This window comes from Phalacrocorax carbo, chromosome 5 (assembly GCF_963921805.1).
Source record: "Phalacrocorax carbo chromosome 5, bPhaCar2.1, whole genome shotgun sequence".
Taxonomy (NCBI): domain Eukaryota; kingdom Metazoa; phylum Chordata; class Aves; order Suliformes; family Phalacrocoracidae; genus Phalacrocorax; species Phalacrocorax carbo.
The window spans coordinates 56,778,871-56,797,610 of record NC_087517.1 but is presented as its reverse complement, the minus strand read 5'-3'; the positions used below and the strand labels follow the sequence as shown (position 1 = coordinate 56,797,610).

Genomic DNA, 18,740 nt, shown 5'->3' with positions numbered 1-18,740 from the left:
AACTTGATTTATGTGAAGGGTTGATTACAATGTAATTTATAGTTGTGGAGTTTTAAGAACTAGAAACAGTAATAGTCATTAACTTTTAACATTAGAAGCAGGCATGATTGTGATAGGTGCCACTGAAATATGACCCTCTGACCAAAAGACCAGAGCAACAAAAATTATTTTTTTCTTTTGTGCTAAGTACAGCTTCAATCCTGCCAACACTTACATGTACATAATTTAAATAATATCATTATGTACAGTGAGCAGTCCCATTCATTTCCACAGAACTACCCTGTGTCTGTACAGTTCAAGTTATGTCTATTTAAATCCAAAAGCTGCAGAAACTTATATCATATCAAAAAAAGTCAAGGCGACAAAAGACCATGTAGTTTAATCTAGTTCACACTAATAATTAGTCTAACTAATTACATCAGTATCTTAACCATAACAAATAGATACAATGGGGTGTGGTAACTTTAAGCAAAATATTTTTATTTTGGAATCCATTACCTTCTTCATGCAAATCAGACTAAAGAGTATGTAAATATTAACTGTTGAAAGTGCTTAAGGAAAATTCAGTCATTCAAATATCAATGTACCACTTAGGTCAGCTTAGACCTGGAAATGTAATTTTTGTAACACATTACACAAAATTACTTGAGCAAAGGCAAAACAAATATATGTCTCTGATTTGAAGAGCTACAACATAAAGCTAAACATATCACTTCATTGGATCATGGTAATAAATACATTATGAGAAGCTTTTAAAGCCTGTGGTATATTTCTAATCAGGACCAATTTCTTAAGGATTTGGGTGCAGGGGTTCTGGGTTGCGTTGTTTTGTTATGTTTTGTTGGATGCTTCCATTGGTTTCACTAATTGGAACCAGTTGATCCTTTTTCCTGTGTATTGATTTTTTAAATCCTAGCAGTTAACAATGATTCTAATGTATCATAACACTTTAGACCTTAATCATATAGTGGGGCTTTTGCTTGTAGCCTTTGTTTGAGTTTTAATTAAGAAGACCTTGTGTCTCAAAGCCTAAGCTGGTTTTTAATTGCTAGTATTTATATCATACAGACTTCAAAAGAAGTAAAATATGTTTATAGCAGAGAGCACAAAGGAGAGCTTTGAAATGTCTATAGCCATACAAAGTGACATAATAAAAAACATCAGAGTACCTCTGTGATATGACTTATATATTTATTTATACCTATTTTTAAGGCACGCGGTTATATACCCGTAGAATTAATGAGAAAGAAATTTCAGCAATTATACTGAGAAATAATTACTGCAAATCTAGACTACAGGTTGTTGGTCAGGGCTGCAGGAAAACATCAGATTTATTTCTGCAAAACGGTCTTCACATTTGATAGAGCACACCAAGAAATACCCAAAAGCTTATCTGTGCAAATTTTATAAAATGTAAGCAAAAATAACATTTTAAAATGTTTTGTAAATCATGCATATTTTAAGAAAAAATTTAATTCACTGTAAAAACACAGAAACCATAACTTTCTCATGGATTCATTCATGCAGAATTCTCTCCAAGACTATTCCAGAAATGGATAGTGTTAAATTACTAGATTCAAACGGTTGTGCCTCACTCTCCTCTTCCAGTCATTAATGCACACACAAAAAATGCTCCTAGAAAACACCTCTTTCCATCTCTTCTGTGTTCTAATACCAGGGTCAAATATCATTTTCCATATTGTTTATGGTGTATCTTACAAGGAGACTATCAGGTGGGTGAAGTTGCCTCGTTTTACTGAATTCAACATATCCTAGGAAACAGGCATGCTGCCTCCCACCTATCCAAATATTTTGAGGCCATTACATGTGTGCGTGTCACATGAAATAGGAGTTTTGGGCTCTTTTTAATAAACTGGCAAATATAAAAGGGGAAGGAATAAGCACGGGAAACGTAATGCAGCCTTATGTATTGGATAAATCTATGGACATCAATCACTATCCTCAAAACAGAGTATACTGTACAAAGACAGCATGTGACATTCAAGTCACAATGCCTATAAATATAGATAGTTCAAGTTGTAAACACCACCAATGGAAGCCAGAGAACTAACCTGCAACACAGTAGCCGGTGACCCGGGAGTTACTCTTCTATACGACTGCTAGACCAATTCCGATCCTTTCACGATAACATCATCACTTAAGTTACTTAAAGACTGACCTTTCTTATTTGATCTTCAAAGACCCTGCATGCTGAGAAAGACCATTGCGGGGCAGTTCAGTAGGACAACTGCCTGATGCATGCAAGACTAAGCTATTCCAGAGATTTATATTTGGAACAGAAACAGAAAACTTAAAACAGACTCTGGATAGTGATAAATGATGCTGCTCTGCCTAGCTGTGGCTGCTGAAGAAAAACTAGATAACTAAGCAACAGAAATACATGCAGCAAGGGAGGATAAGGACAGAACTCTGTGCACCCAAATATCTGGAAATTTTGGAAAGTCTCCTGCACCACTTTGATTATTCAAAGACATGGTAACAAAAATTAGAATGAAAAGTATTTCCTGATCCTTACTTTTATACAAAAAACAACACTGCAAAAGCCGGACATAAGCCTAACAAATTGCTTGTAGACCTTAAATACATGTATTTGCATGCACACCCTGGCAAATAGAAGACAACCAAATGATTTGCATGGGCAGCTGTGGGGTTTTTTCCAGGTGAGCCGGTCATTTAACTCAGCTCAACTGCTTCATAGGCCTTTGAAAATTTGACCTATGTGTTTCATTTATAAACATATCAAATGAACAAGCAGACTTGTTTAACCACTGGAATTTGGCTACAAAGCTTTCTGCCAAATGCTCCTCTGAGTTTCATGCAACCTCCCTGAAGTCAATGGCTTGTTTGGCTGGAATTCAAGGAAGAATCTGGACTATTATCAATAACTGAAATCCTAATAAAGAAACTCAGAAAAAGCAGTTTTACAAATGAAGCACACTATGCAAGAGTAATTGTGAACAGGAACAATCCCACTTAGAGAAAAAATAAATTATTCACTGTTTGTTACTTTTGTATTGGCTTCTATTGTTTGAATTAATAGATATAGTTTATAATTATATCTTGATTAACACTATTGTGTTCTAAATATAGAAGGTAAAGCAAGAAAATACCATTTTTATTTATTTCTCTCAGCCAATTATCTTTTCTTTTCGTCTATGTACTTCCCAAACATGAATAGAAACAGTTTGTGTCAGTGGTACATTTTTTTTCTGCTTTCATCCTTTTTTCTGGCACTGATTCTTAGTGAACTGCCTTCCCACAACCAAGATGCTAGTCTTTTGTGGAAGGGGGAAGGGTTCTAGTTGTGCAGACAGAGAGGAAGAGTATGTGCTCAGGTTATCCTTAGCAAGAACAACGCCTTCTCTCTAAAATAAACAACTCCCAGTAACAGTCAGTGCAAAGAGCAGTTCCCCACAGGACCACACCTCACTTTCTTATAATCAAGATTTTTTTTCCCTAATGAACTCATTTATTTATTTTTACTGCATCGCTTCTTGTCTTTAAGTTAGGCTCTCAGTAATATGAGCAGAAAGTCTGCACAAAAGCTAAAAATATCAGCCAGTTAAATAAATTGATTTAGAATCTAATGGAAATTAAGGAAAAATATATTTGACCTCCCAAAGATAGCACATTTTCAAAAGTAGTTCTTTCAGACCTCAGTGTGCCCTGCCAGTCACCTAAACAGAAATTCATTCAGCACTATGAAAATGAAATTCATGATTTGGAAATCTACCACCTTGAACACTGAAAAGATTTTTTTTTTTAAAAGTATGCGTCTTTGGCAGATGAAAAATTCTCTCTGTTTCCCCTACTTTGCTTTATTACCTTCTTTAAATCTGGCTTTCATGCTGTCATGGGCTAGACTGTTGGGCTGGTTTTTTTCTTTTTGAGATTATTTAAGACACACAAATGCTAATATGAGTTAACACCAGGCTATTAGGTTGCTAGGAGCTAACCATCCTGGAGACAGCGGTTCAGCCACTGGCTTGGGAGCCCAAAGGCATGGGCTGCTTCAGACCTGCCACTACTCCTGCCATGTAACTCTGCACCTTGTTTTCTTCATTTACAAAATCACGCTAATGTCTTTGTCAAGAGGTTTGAATACTGTAAGCATAAAGCACAACACAACAGCAACCATCATTTATCTTCCATGTTTCTGTATGCTTTTTCTGTATTTTTGCCTGTTCGTGAAAAATCTTAAATGCAGTTGCAGTAGCAAAGATTCAGTATTGCGTCTTGCTGGAAGTCAACTAGTAGTGGAGAGGGATACTGCAGACATTAAGGCCTCTTAAGGATAGGTTTCCAGGGATGAGACACAGGAAGTAGGTTGTGGAAACTAACTGAATGACCATCAACACATAAATCTGGTAAGCCTAATCAGGTGATCCTTTTTATACAGCTAATAAGTTATACCCCCAGAAAAGGTAGTTAAATGAGTTGAAAATTCTTCCAAATCTGTATGAGAATGCTTTGTAGGTAAATAAGAAAAGGGTTAGGAGCAAGAACTCTACCTGTTCACTCTGCAGTGAATATATATACACTAAGAAAATAGGAGGAATAACATAAATCCAGAAAGACAAACTTATTTTTAAGAAATGAAAGCTCATGAAAAGCTTTGTGCACCATATAAAAGAATAAAGAACATTATTCTGCATTGTTAGAGATCCCACCTCTTTTAATTTTGATTCACTAATAGCATTCAAGTAGTTTCTATTTAAAGACTAAGTAGTTATATTGCACAATTAATGGACAAACTAGCATTCAATGTTTTCCACACTATTAAGAGACAATACAGCTTTAAATAGAATGCAAATTCAAGACATAATTTTGTTGGATTTTATTACAGTCAATTTTAACATATTCCTGTAAAACTGCATACTACATTTCTGTCACTGACATTACTATAGGATTCCTTACCTGCCTAAGATTTTGGTCGTGAATCAGCTGAAGGAACAAATTATGGCTGACTTATTAAAAAAGGCCAATATTTCATCTGTTTGTATAATAAAAAACCCCAAACTATCTTAAGTTTCACTGGTGGAAATGTAAAACCCTAAGCATTGACTTTTATCAAATAGTATCTTCCTTTTTTTTTTTTTTTAATGCTACTGAATATTTATGAATATGATGCACAGGATTCTTTGTTTCCACATATTTGTAGTTGCTATTTAATAAAATTATACCAATGAAGAGAAGTAAATCTTAGGTACCTTTTGTAATCCTCAAACATGCCTTATGACCACTTATGCCTTATGACCACCAGCACAAAAAAGCCCCACCTTTTTAATTTGTTGCTTAATCAATAACACTGAATTTCTTCTTACAGAGAAAATCCATGGAAGAATTGATGGGTGGGGAAAAACACCTCAAGATTTCTACATAATACTTAATTGTCAGAGAATTCCACCTTTACTAGATTGCTGGTTCAACACATCTTGGCAATACTGGAAAGTACTGTCTATATATACAATAAAACTTGCACTGATTTCAGGGGATCCCAAATTTCATTCAGAGCTGCTCTTTCGCTGCAGGAATAGCATGAATATAATCAAATATTTTTTTCCCAATTTTGAATCAAAGATTTAGAACAGTAATCACACAATTACCCCCCTTTTGTAACCTTTTATGCAATGGAGAAGAAAGAGTACCAAGTACTAGTAACTCCATGTTTTCGAGACGTTTCTTGCTCTTCCTCTGGTCACAGAGATATATAGCTAGTGTCAGTGAACTAATGTAACTAACCTGGTGTTTGTGATAACATCCTTGATACTGCCTATAACTGATTGTGAGACACACTATTTATTTGGCAGACACATCCATCATCTCAAAGATAAACATTAAAAAACAGGGTGAGTTGACTGGAAGGAGAAAAGCATCCTCCGTTTATGATCATTATTTCTATTATTTTTGCTGAACTTTAAAAAAACCTCAATCCCCTTTTTAAAATATATGCAAACATTTAAATTTTGATCTAGTGAGATACCTTTAATTTCTCCAAGGAGATCACTTGTGTTTAATTTTTCCATCTTCTCCTTCCAGTCTTTAGAGAGCAGCTTTTCCATGCAAGATGAATCTATTAAAAAAAATAAATAAAAGAAAGAATTATCAAATATAATCTCACACATCAGGAAAACAGGTGTCACTTTCTTTTTAAAACTGTTCTCCCTGTTCTAGTTGGATCATAGTTTCAAGGGGAAATGAACTTGTAGCCAGAGTTCTCATTTAACTGCATTTTAAATCCAAAGTAATTCCACCGAGGTTAATGGAGTTACTATGGATTTAACAAGGGTCTAATTGAAAGAAAAAACTTTGTTCAGGATTTATGCATGCTAACTGCCAATTTACATGCATAGATTGCCAATGTATATACAAATTCTGTCTTTTTCATTTGAGAATGATTGTACACTCAAAATTATACATGAAGATTTAGAAGCTTTTTTTGGAAATTTGGCACACAGTGACATTTGAAACCCATTTTTATACCCATGTCAATGCAAAAGTTATTCACATAATGTCTCCATGGAATTCATAAAAGCACTCTACATATTGGATGTTCACAGTATAAGAAATTTTCTCAGTACACTATAAACAACATTCAATGATTAGAAGATATGCTTTTATAATCTGAAGTTCAGAATACATTTCAAATCTTTGCCCCAATCTGGGAGGCCTTCTGTAGGCAAAACTCTCATTGAAGTCATTACACTTAGGAGAAAGTAGAAGATTGGCCTTAGTAAGTTTCATATGATCCGTCCTCAATTCCACCAGAAAATTTGATATTGAGCATAACAGACTTCAATAAATCTAACGTTTTTTCAGTTCCTAAATTAAACTAATTGGGTTTGAAGTCTAAATTGTACACAACCTTCCATATAACTTACAAAAGGTGATTTTTAAGACGGGAATTCATATGGCTGATGTTATGATCCAGAGTTTTATGACTTTAAGAACCACAATTCAGATTTATAAACAATTTTCAAGAAAACTTTACAGACAATTGAACACTTATTTTCCCTTCCCAGTTAGTAATAATAGAATCTCCACTGTGCATTCACTGGTAGCCAGACTTATCAAAAATGTCTATGCTAAACTGCTTGAAAACTCTTAGGCCCAGTTTAGCAAGATATCAAAAATACTTAAATGCAACTTTATTCCTAAAACCTTCATTATTAGATCGCACCACTCTCAGTGGTGCTGAGCATGTTGTTTCTTTGTGCATATGCTGGGAATAGCTGCACACCTTAGCTTGTTAGAAATTCCCATTGTGAGCTGCCGTTTGTGTTAGAACAATTTACACATTGCTTTCTAAATAACTAACAATGTTCCAAATTTTGAAATTTGCACTGATCCCACTCCAGTCACTTAAGAATTAACACTGGGGTGTACAAGAAGGCAGAATTCAGCCTAACATGTCTTCTGTTAAATTACTGGCAGATTAAGGTCAAATCTTGGCTCAAATTCTCATGTCGGCAGTCCCATCAGAAGCAGTCACACAAGTGAAAACAAAGGTAAAAAGCCCAGATTAAGAATGGCAACACAGATCGCATAAATGCAATGGGTAACAGTTTCTTCCACCTCAGAAGATTCTAAAAATACTCAGTGGGAGGAGAAGCATTCAAAGAGGTCACAAAAGGAGGAGTTAAAGATTCAAGGAGAAGTTTAAGGAAGAAAAGGTCATATGGCCAAACACTTTTTAGGGTGCAAGTAGTTTCAACCCGAAAATTCACATTAGCATAACTCATTTGAAACAAACAAAGAAACAAACAAACAAAAACCCCTGAAACGCAGTTGAAAGCAACACAAAGTGTAACTACCAAAAGATCAAAGATCAGGTTTTAATTGCAACACATTTTCACCGTGCAAGCCTCCATGGAAAGACAAGACAGCTTGTAAATGTTTTTGAAGTAATATTTCAGTAGAAAAGCTAATTTATTTACTAATTACATCTTTCTATGAAAAAGACAAAATTAAGGAGCTGTAAGTTGCAATAGGCAGTGTTAAAATACTTGTTATATAATAACAATTTACTTTTAACAATAACAGGCACTTATTACTTTTATGAGTTCTGGCCTGATAATAGAAGAATCAAGAAATAACCATCAATTATCAATAGAACATTATAATTTGTCCCTTTTTTGTGATATCATCATTAGTTTAAAAAGATGTTTCTGTGTTTCTCCCCTGCCAAAATTTCAGACCCCTCATCCCTGAAAAAAAAAAAGCTTTAGAAAGGATTTTTGATGTTTGCTATAGGTTATGTATTCTACTGCTTTTTAGCTAAGATATTTTCCTCAATTCATACAAAGAAGGAAAAACATTTACATTTAAAAAAAAAATGAAAACAAGAAACAATTAGAATATCACAGGAGCTGACAAAATACTTTCCTCAAAAGCTCAAAAGCACTTGCTTTATTTCTTCTCTTACTGTTAAGAACAGCCATGTTTATCTGTAGTGTTCTTATATTTCATAAGGGCAAAACCTATATTTCTAAAGACAGACTGACAACGAACTGTAATGGAAGACAAATCTATCTGTGTGTCTTCTTTCTGATATAATCACATTGCCAGCTACAATTTTTATCTCTAGAAATGACTGAAATCCTTAAGAAACATTTCTTTAAACACCCATATCTCGTTCAAACTCTGTGTTATAGATCTGACCACACAATTTATAGCTACTACATTTTGTTATTGGGAAGAATACAAAAACACAGAATGAGATTTTTTAATAAACTTTTCCATAATATTGTAGAAACAGCTCTTTTGAAATTCCTGAAAATTTTCAATTAGCAGGTTTAATCTGCATACCTTTTAGAATTTAAAATAATGATATGTGTGGAGGTCCTCCACATTAGACATGAAACTAAATATAAAGGCTTATACTTGAAAGGCATGTCTCCCTTCAACTTCTGTATTCTGTGTTCACAAACACACATTTTGGAAAGGTTTGTGAATCAGGAAGGAATTTTTTCTTCTTTCTGTACTCAAAATTAATTTTACATACATATAAAATGTACAAAGACATCTTCTGACATCAGTAAAATGTCTTCATCTGTATTGATTCATTTTCTGATTTGATTCATTATAGAAGCAAAACATTGACTCGGAATCCAGCACTGAACATTGAAGAAGCCTGAATTCGCATCTGCACTGCATCACTCTCCCTGCACCGAGGCTCTGCTTCCGAACCATTCCAAAACCTTGTGGATCCCAACATTTTAAAAATTAAGGGTATTCTTCTTAAAGATAATTATAAAAGAAGCAAAGAAAGAAATTAGCATTTATACATTTTTAGCTCTTCTTACTGGCTTTATAAACCACAGTTGGGATTATTCCACAAAGTAGCATATTTTGTACTGACACATGTAAGTTCAAACTCGTGAAGTTGCACTGGAGCAATTTATTATATTAACAACACACAGCTTCTCATCCTTTTTATTCTTCTCTTGTGAACTAGGAAAAATTTTCTTTCAAGGACAGCAAACAGGTTAAGTATAATTAGACTGAGGTGAGTAAATGAAATCATTGAGTATTATTTAATATCATGGTTTATTACATACTTTGTTAGCAATTTTAATTGTAGACTAAAGGAGTTTAAAATACTGTGAGAATCTTGTTAGACATGACAGTTTTGCAAAGGTAAATGAGAAGAGGATGTTAAAAGATAAATAAGGAAAAAAAAAAAAAGCCTAGGTGTTAGATGAAAAGGATCTCTCCACAATGACAAAGCATCGATGAAAAGAATTAACATTTGTCCATTGGGTAATCAATCAGTCATGGAATGGATGGAATCCAGCTCTTTGTTTCACGACCGGTGATGAAGAACGAGTGTGTTAGCTATCACAGCCAAGCTCTCAAGTTCTTCAGACTGAATGAAAGTCATCTTGTTCCTGTCAAGGGTAGCTTTTGCTTCTTGTCTCTTCCTTATTCTTCCCTTTTTTCCCTCTTTTTTAAATTTCACTTTTATGGTCTTCAACAAGTTACCAACCCCAGCTATAGCTTACATGAATACTGTATGGCCTTACAGTGGCCTGCACCTACCCTCATCGATTTTGGGGGGTTGGTTTTTTTTCCTTTTAATTCACTGAAGTAGCCTCCTATTACTTTCTTTGAAATACAGATACAAAAAAAAAAAAAAAAAAAAGGCATTCATGCTGTCTGTGTGTTTTTGTTTTTATGGTAAAGTCATACATAAAAGAAAGCCTAAATGTGAGAGTGCAGCAGCAAAACTTCAAAGCACTGACTGTCAGACATTATTATTTCAAATCAGCTTTGACTTTTTGAGACTTAATAAAACACTGTAGTACAGACTGGCATATTTATAACACCTATATCAGTGATCAACTGAACTGTCTTATTCTTGCTACTGTGCAGTACCTCATTATTTCTTTTATAAAAAGCTTCCCTCAAAACATGTTGTAACAATACTGCAAACTGATAATTATTAATGATTTGAGTTCTAAAACACGACTTGTTTTGCATACAATTCTTTTTGAATACATACATTACTTTGTGACAGAAGACAAAAGCACATTGATTTATTAATAATGATTGCAAATGCATAGCAAGTTCATAAACAATACAGAAATATAATTCAGTCAAAGGTATAGGTGACATATTTCTACATGCATCTGAACTGTTACATATCAAGGAAAGAGGCACTGGAAAGACATGATAGAGGAATTAGAAGAGAAATCAGGCATACTGCAAGAGAAACTGTTCTAAAACATGATCAGATCCTCAGTAGGAGGAGGATACACTTCCCTTCTGCATTTTAGAAGAACAATACTACAGAATTAGTGGCATCTCTGTCTCTATTTCAGAACTATAGTCTATAGTTATACCCCATTACAATTTAGTAGATATTGCTAAACATAAAAAGAGTATATTTTTTGCAAGCTTTAGGACTGCGTAACAATATGCAAGTTCCTCCAACTCTAATGTTCTATATTCTCTAGGCCACTCTCATTACCCTTATTTGCCTTCAGCTCCACAGGAGAAAAGGTGTTCTTTGGATCAGCCTTTGTCAAATGAGTTCAAATGCCTCATTCAAGTCTATATCATGAGGAAAACAGCACAAGTGGAATTACCCTGTCAGCATCTCTGAAATATTTGTTAGAGAAGAAGTGTTGTGTGGAGATTTTTTTCTTTGAAAGAATGTTAAATGAGATTATTAACTCCTTGGGACAGACATTTGTGTGCTTACGAGGCCTATGGCACCGGATTCCTACTATAGGAGAAGAGCCGCCTTTTTTCCCCAAAAACCAAATAAGCTGCAGATAAACATTAGAGGGGCTACCATTTCATTGCCCTGCTCCCTATTGTACCTTTGCACATCTCACCCCATGCCTCCAGTGCAAATGTGTTTTTTTCAAGTGGGTGAAGGTAGGGACCTGGCATCTAAAATAACACCACCACCACGACGATGATCCTTGTAAGTCCCTTCCAACCTGGGACATTCTATGATTCTATGAATAAAACCCATCATGCATCTGAAGTAGGAAGTTTTGTTTCTGTATTCTTCATGGAATACTAAATGCTGTTCAGAGTAGAAAAATCTAAATAAAATCAGTACTTTACAAATAGTCCTGAATAAAAGTCAAGCATAATTTAGATTTACCCCAGTCAGTGTTTGTTACTTATAACTAAACTAAAACACTAGGTCTGTTGGTGCTATTATTAGATCCATTCATAAAAAATATTAACTATTCAGAAAATTAAATACATTTATTAAAATCCGGTCATGACTTCTAATATACCTGTGTTGGGACCTTTGATTAACTGATCCATCTCTGAGTGCAGGAAAACAGCTTGCCTTTTGTGAGTTCACTGCTCATCAGATTTCCTTAAGGTAAGGAACCACCTAGCATATATCTATATCATAAAAATATTTCCTAATTTTCACGCTTCATATTATGTATTTTAAAATTATATGCAAATTCTAACATTTTGGTATCAAAAGGAAAGGCAAAAGGTTAATTCACTTTGAAAGAACATGATTTTATAGTCTTCTAACAATTCAAAATTAAATTAAGGACTTTACATTTACATTCATGATTATGAGAAATAAAATTATAATTTAACCATGACTATCAGGAACTTAACTGCTGGATGGTACTATCTATTCTTTTTTAATCCAAGGATGTAAAGTTTGTGTAATGTTACTAAAATAGATTCTTTGTTGCCATAGTTACTTTTTCTTCTTTCAAACACAAATTATCCTTTCCTGTTTCAATAAACTCTAAATAAAAGAAAAGGAGACAGCAACAATACAAAACTAATCAAAAATCAGCCTGAAGGCTTAACACCCATATTTGCAATGTACTGCCACTGTCTCTTGCTCATAAGCAGCTTGGTTTCAGTTTTGCTGTCAGTGGAGAGGCAGGTCAGGAGAATCTCATCTCTTCCTTCTCAATTTCCATACTGTTCATGTACAGTAATTAATTGTCGTGGTCTAACAGAAAATTAAAATATAAGGCATTTCAGACATGTTGTTAGCCAGTGAACTGATTTCTTTGGGCAACTTTTCAAGATTTTCTTGATTTAATAAGCTTTCAAAAGCCAAGTTCTTGAAAAACAAAATACAATCACAACACAAAAACGAGCAACATGACTTTTAGAACAGGAAAACCTGCTAATTCCTTTTGCTACATTTACGGCAAATTTAAAACAAAAAAAATCATTCCTAAATTCTCTATCTTGCTCCTGTCTTTAAGGAGCCAAATAATCCTGGCCAGTCGCTTACTCCCTCCTCTCATATTGACTCATTTCTATCCACCTCTTTGTCTGCCTTGGCTATTGAGGCTGTGATGTTTCTGGCACAGACGTGTGTATCTCGCAAGGGTTTTGTTGAACACCTAGCACATTTCCGTTCACCAATTAGAACACGGTTCTGATTCTCAGTGCAACCTGTAGGCAGTACTGTAAAACCAAAAACGGAAAAAAGAAAAACAAAAAAAGGGCAAAGAAGCCTTCCTAAATACAATTATATGCAAAAGGCAGTCAGCTCGCAGTAGATGTTTTCTTGCAAGAGCAATAACGGAAAAGTGACTGAGATCTGACTACCTAAGATTACAGTTTTGCTTAGGACAGGGAACCAAGTAAATCTGCCAACTGCTGTACATTTTTTCACAGTGACAAGATTTCCACAATATGATAAAATTAGAACTGTAAGAGCTTGGAGAGCTCTCTTAACTTTTAATTAAAACTCTCCAAGCTCACTAAAAATAATTAGGCATTAAAATGTTCTGGTTTTCCTCTGAATTCATTTGCACTACTTGAATGGTCTAGATCTTGCATGAAACAACAGACATTCTAAACAGAAATGCTGGAATTTAACTGGGAGTGATTTTCAGACCTGTCTTCTATGATGCGGCTACTGGGAAAAACTGTAGAGAGTCTGAAGCTTCTACCAATTCCACCTAAAATGGCTTGTTTCAACAGGAATTTTCTAGTGCAAAGTGCTCAGTGCAAAACTCTAGATAAAAAACAGTTTGAATTTCGTGGAAAGAATAACTCAAGATACAGTTCTGACCTTTATTTTTATTTATTTATTAAAAAGCAGAACCTTTAACCTTGCAAATGTTTTTGTTCTCTTAAAATAACTCATACAATGCTATACGCCACACTATTTTTAGAAAAGCAACAAGAGAAAGCATGCTTTTCCCATACAGCATGGCACAGATATAAACATCAACACAGATGCTCTGTGAGAGCGAGCTGGACTTCTCAAGCACTTGATCATTAAGGAATGCACCAACTGTTTTAGATAATCTCGTGCCAGCTCCAATTCTGCTCCACACTCCCCTTTGGGAGTGGCAAATCTTGTCCTGCTCCTAATTTTTCATTTTACTCACTCCTTCATTCTTTTTTTTTCTCCCCAGAACAGAGGGAAAAAGGCATTGTGTGCCAAGCAATGCAAGACTAGAATCACTTCCCCAAACAGAGCAAAACTTTCAGACAATTAACCCTCCCCTCTTCTTTCAGATAAATTACTAAGTATAAAATGCAATCTGTTTCCTTTGTTTACTCAATATGAACAATTTGTAAATGACTCAGGGATAAAATTCAGAAAATGTTGTGCTAAATTAGAACCATTATAAACATGCTAATGACTGCTCAACTAAAACATGCAGGATCAGTGTGAAGAAATATATTTAGTTCCTGTGAAATACAGTTGTATTGCCTCAGAACTATTTGGTCACTTAATTGTATATGATTACTTCAGGAAAATGTTAATTTCATGAACACTGCACTAGACGATACACCATGTGTGTCAAAAGGAGCTTTCTCAAATGTCAGTGTAATTGCTTGGATGCAATGTTTTGGAATATTAGTAGAAAAGAAATATCTTTTGAGCCTGTCAAAATTACATGTACATTTAATTCCTCCACTTAAAGTTTCCCTTCCATTATAAGCTATATTTTACTCTTAGATTGGCTGTATTCATTGAAGTACACATCACTGCCTTATTTACATTACAATGACAGTATGCTGTGTATTGTATGTAATCACCTGTTCCCTAAGTATGTGCACCTTTATTTACTTCCCAAGTGAAAATATAATATTGGCAGGAGAGAGTCTCAGCCTTTACACAACAGCAATCAGGGATAGTCAGGAAAAGGGGAGCACAATTTTCTTGCAATCCCTGTCCGAAAGATTACATAAACTGGTATAATAAAGGAGATGATACACTTATTTTCCTGTCTTTTACTATGTATCACCAAAGTAACAAAGTCAATAGGATTTGCAATATTTGGTTATTTTTAGCACAAAAAAATAAAGTTGTGTTAATGGAAGCAGATCTCAAAATCTTCATTACTTTTCTTTGCTTTCTCATCTTCACATCCTTCTGTATTGACCAGCTCTGAAAGATCAATTTTTTTTTTTCTTCAGAGTGGAAAACAAGAACAGACTGAGCCAGAATCTTAGCTAGAACTAATCAGCATAGCTGCATTAAAGTCTGCTTAATCTTAAATAGGTTTGAAAGTTCTCCCAATATTCAGCCTAGTTATTCTTTCCCTTAATCTCATACCTCTGCTCCTTGTTAGTCCTTTTATAACCCTAAACAATTCACTTTCATGATTGGTATCCACTCTTTTCAAATACTTGTGAGTTGAAGTGACATTCTTCTCATTATTACTCTATTAAACTATTGAGAGTTTAATCTTTAAATCTTTCTTTGTTAAACTGCTCTGGAATAAATCATGTATCATATGGCTTCTGGACATGCAGTGTCCTTCTTTTACAAGTGAATTTCCCTAGCAGGTCAAGAAGTTGCAGATTGCATGTCAGCCTGTGTGCAGCTACATACTAAACCCACTCACTGGACTCATCTTATTGAAGACATGGGGGCAGATTTTATTTTCTCTTAACATTGCACAGCTCTCTCAGATTCTCATGCCAACCTGAAGCAAGAAGACAATCCCATCTCAGCTCAAGAAATTATTTGGTAGTACAAATAGGCATTTATAACATTGTATCTTGTCCTATCAAGTTCAATGCCAAATAAATACTGTATCATTTAACAAAGCAGAAGTTCCACAAAATGACTATGAAAATATTAGTAAAATTTTGGGGGAGTAAAAAAATCTTAAACAAAAGGTAATACAAGTGTGTGTAACCAGGTTAGTTTGTGGGGGTCAGGGTGTGAGGGGACTTCCTGAAAATCAAGAAGAATCAGTTTCTATTAAACTGATTAATGTGCCTCAGAAAATTTGTGATACCAGATGATTTATGAACAAAACATGGATGATTCAAAAGACCTCTATTTTATTCCCCCAAATTGTATTCTACTCATTACCCTAATAATGCAGTAATAAACATCTGTTTAATGATTTGAAGGCTTCTTAATATTATGTATAAAAATCTTAACTCAGCTCTTACTTAAAATATTCTGAAATTAAAACAATTGTATAACAACAAGAATTTTTCATGAGAAATCCTTAAGCATTTTTGAATGTAAAAGTATAATACAAAGAAAACGAAATAATATGCTCTTGATTTGAAATTACTTCAAACAAGGATGCAAAGGAATGAAAACAATAGCTAGAATCTCCTCTCTATTTACCATTTCAGAAGGTCTCTATGGCTTATGACAGAGTCTTTTCCAGGACACTAAAATACACTGACAAAATCACTTCTATAGCCTCCTTTATACTAATAAAATTTTGACTTAAACAAACTATTATATTCTGTATAAATATAAATATAGAACAAGCAAGACTTTCCTGAGCTAATTCCAGCAAACTGAGCTTTAAAAGGTTTACAAATCTCACAAGCCCAATCTACTTGCCATTGATATATATTTAAAGGAATAATAGCTGGTTTGTTACAAATCTGTGAAAAGATTTAAGAAAAGAATGCACTAACACCTTCAAGAATAATCTCTTAAAATTTTAATTTCCCTATATACATCGAGCTGAAAATTAGCCATCAATTTTTTTCTTGTAAAAGATCATTATTGATTTTGTAAAGGCAAGTACTGGAAAGATATGGAAATGCTAGAATTAAAGATGTCCAAGAAATCCTAAATCAGCCACTGCGTGAATAAACATTATGATAAACTCTTTCAATAAAAAAAATAAAAAAAAAAAAAAAGCAATTAAAAAAAAGAAATGTACACCTTTTTTTTTTTTTCCGGGATTCTTGCTCCATTCAGCACATGAGACAACCCTGGACAAAAGCATAAACTGGAACTGCAGCAACAAATGTCCAAGTTTCCTTGCAAAAGTTCAAAGAAATTAAATGAATGAGGGATGGAACCGCAAAAGGAGAAATGGTGGGTCGCAGTTTCATTTTCTGGGAGCTCAATTTAAAAAACTTGGGGTTGTATTTGAGGAATTGCTGAACATTCACAGCTGCAGCTGTGTCAATGTAAAGTCAATGTAAAGACTGAGGCTATAACATATATATAGCTATATACAAACTGCTGCACAAAGTTAGGTCCTCTGGAAAAGAATCAGGACCTAAACACCTCAGGCTGAGCAACCAATAAATCAATGATCTTTTTAATGTCACACTCTTAGTCCCACACCTGTGAATTCGGTATACTGACTACCCTTTTTCCTCTTTACAAAGACTTTGAGAAGATAATTTGTTTGTAGCACATGTACAGAGTATGCTGCAAAACCCCAGCCAATTTTGTAATATCCATGTCTTCAGAGCACAGCCTGAATAATAATTAATTAATAGACACAAAGGCTTCGGCTTGACCAGTAAGGATATAACAAGCCACTGGATAGTTGCACGTTCCTAGAGGGTCATCCTGTTAGTGAACTGGATGAATCAGAATTCTTTTTGAGGAAAAATATTGTTTAACCATGTAAGAAAAATTATACTTATCTACATGGAAACAAAAATTGTTTTCATTTTAAAACATTTTAAGTTCTGTTGGGTAACTGATGAAAACTTTAACCAGTTAAGCAGATATTCTGCAAAATTAAAACCATTTTATACCTGTGCTTATATACAGCTCAGATTTTTATAAATTAGATTTAGTAGCCAGATTTGGAAACAATGGCAATTTGAAGGGTACTGATCATGCCGAATTAAAGACAGGGTGAACAGGAAATGTACTTCGGTTTCTCCACACTGGACTTCACAAATTAAAAGCCCTCATGATAATAGAGTGGATGTTGCACTCTAGTGCAGGATGTTGTCCTAGTGCAGCAAAACAGACACAGCCCCCTTTTGCCTTCCTGATAGAGCAAATCTTGTCATCCCCCATGTGCAGGCTGAAACACCTGTATACGTTCCCCTGTCTGCTTAGAAGTGATGTCACAGTGTGATGTGCTACTTGACCCATTAACTCATTACATTTCTCAGCAGAAAATTATTTTCACCCCCAAAGCTGCTGCACAAATTCATCACCATATACATCTTCCCAGAATAGGTAGCACAGTAATACGATAAATTTCAGAGCCAAGAAAGGTGGGCATCATTTGGAAACATCTGGGACCAGACTTAATAATACTTGGGGAGTTCTCATCCCAAAATCTGCTATCCAAAGAAGTAAATACCTATTCAGTACAATTAAATCTTCATAGCTACAAGAGAAGGGCAACCACGGTAAGGTCATGCTACCTTTTAAAGTTATTCTTTATTCCCTATTCTGCTAATAAACATTCTCTTCCAGAATCCTCCTCACTGCATGGAAGAAATAAGCAATGGAGCTCTAGAGAATTACACCACAACCTTCACTAAAAGTTATATTGCAGGTAACAAAGATAATTTATATTATTTCTGTCTTAAACATTTAATTTTCTTGCTTTTGTTGATTTAATCCACACTCCATAGTTATAACAGTTTAATTTAATGAGCTGAATTTTAGCTGCATGACTCCCCAGAAAATTTAAGCATGCATGAAATTCTATACACCTACTTTGAAATTGTAGATTAATGCTGCTTTATGATATACTCTTTACACAAACGCAAAAGATTCTAACAAAGACTCAGTTGTTTAGAATTATTTTTCTCATGTTTAGGACCAGTAGAAAATTTCCTGTTATCAGAACAACCCTCACACAAAAGATCACTCAATTATATGTTCTGATTTATGATCTTAGAAATACGCATTCCAGAGAACAGGACAGGAAGGAAATGTCTTTGTTCAAATGTTAAATGACATAGTAAACTGGAAAATTATGGTATTGCCTTATTAATTTAAATATATTACCAAATTCAGTGCATGAGTAACAGGTGAAGGTTTTATTCCTATT

At 34.4% G+C, this 18,740-nt stretch overlaps 1 protein-coding gene across 9 annotated transcripts in view; it reads right to left on the bottom strand.

Annotated features, from left to right (window-relative positions):
- The window catches only part of SOX6 (SRY-box transcription factor 6), a 383,001-nt gene that overhangs the window by 172,323 nt on the left and 191,938 nt on the right, over positions 1 to 18,740 (bottom strand). For all 9 annotated transcript variants that reach the window (XM_064452625.1, XM_064452623.1, XM_064452624.1 and 6 more), the window contains one exon: positions 6,005 to 6,094. In XM_064452625.1, coding sequence (XP_064308695.1) covers positions 6,005 to 6,094 — 90 coding nt within the window. The remainder of the gene's footprint in view (positions 1 to 6,004; positions 6,095 to 18,740) is intronic.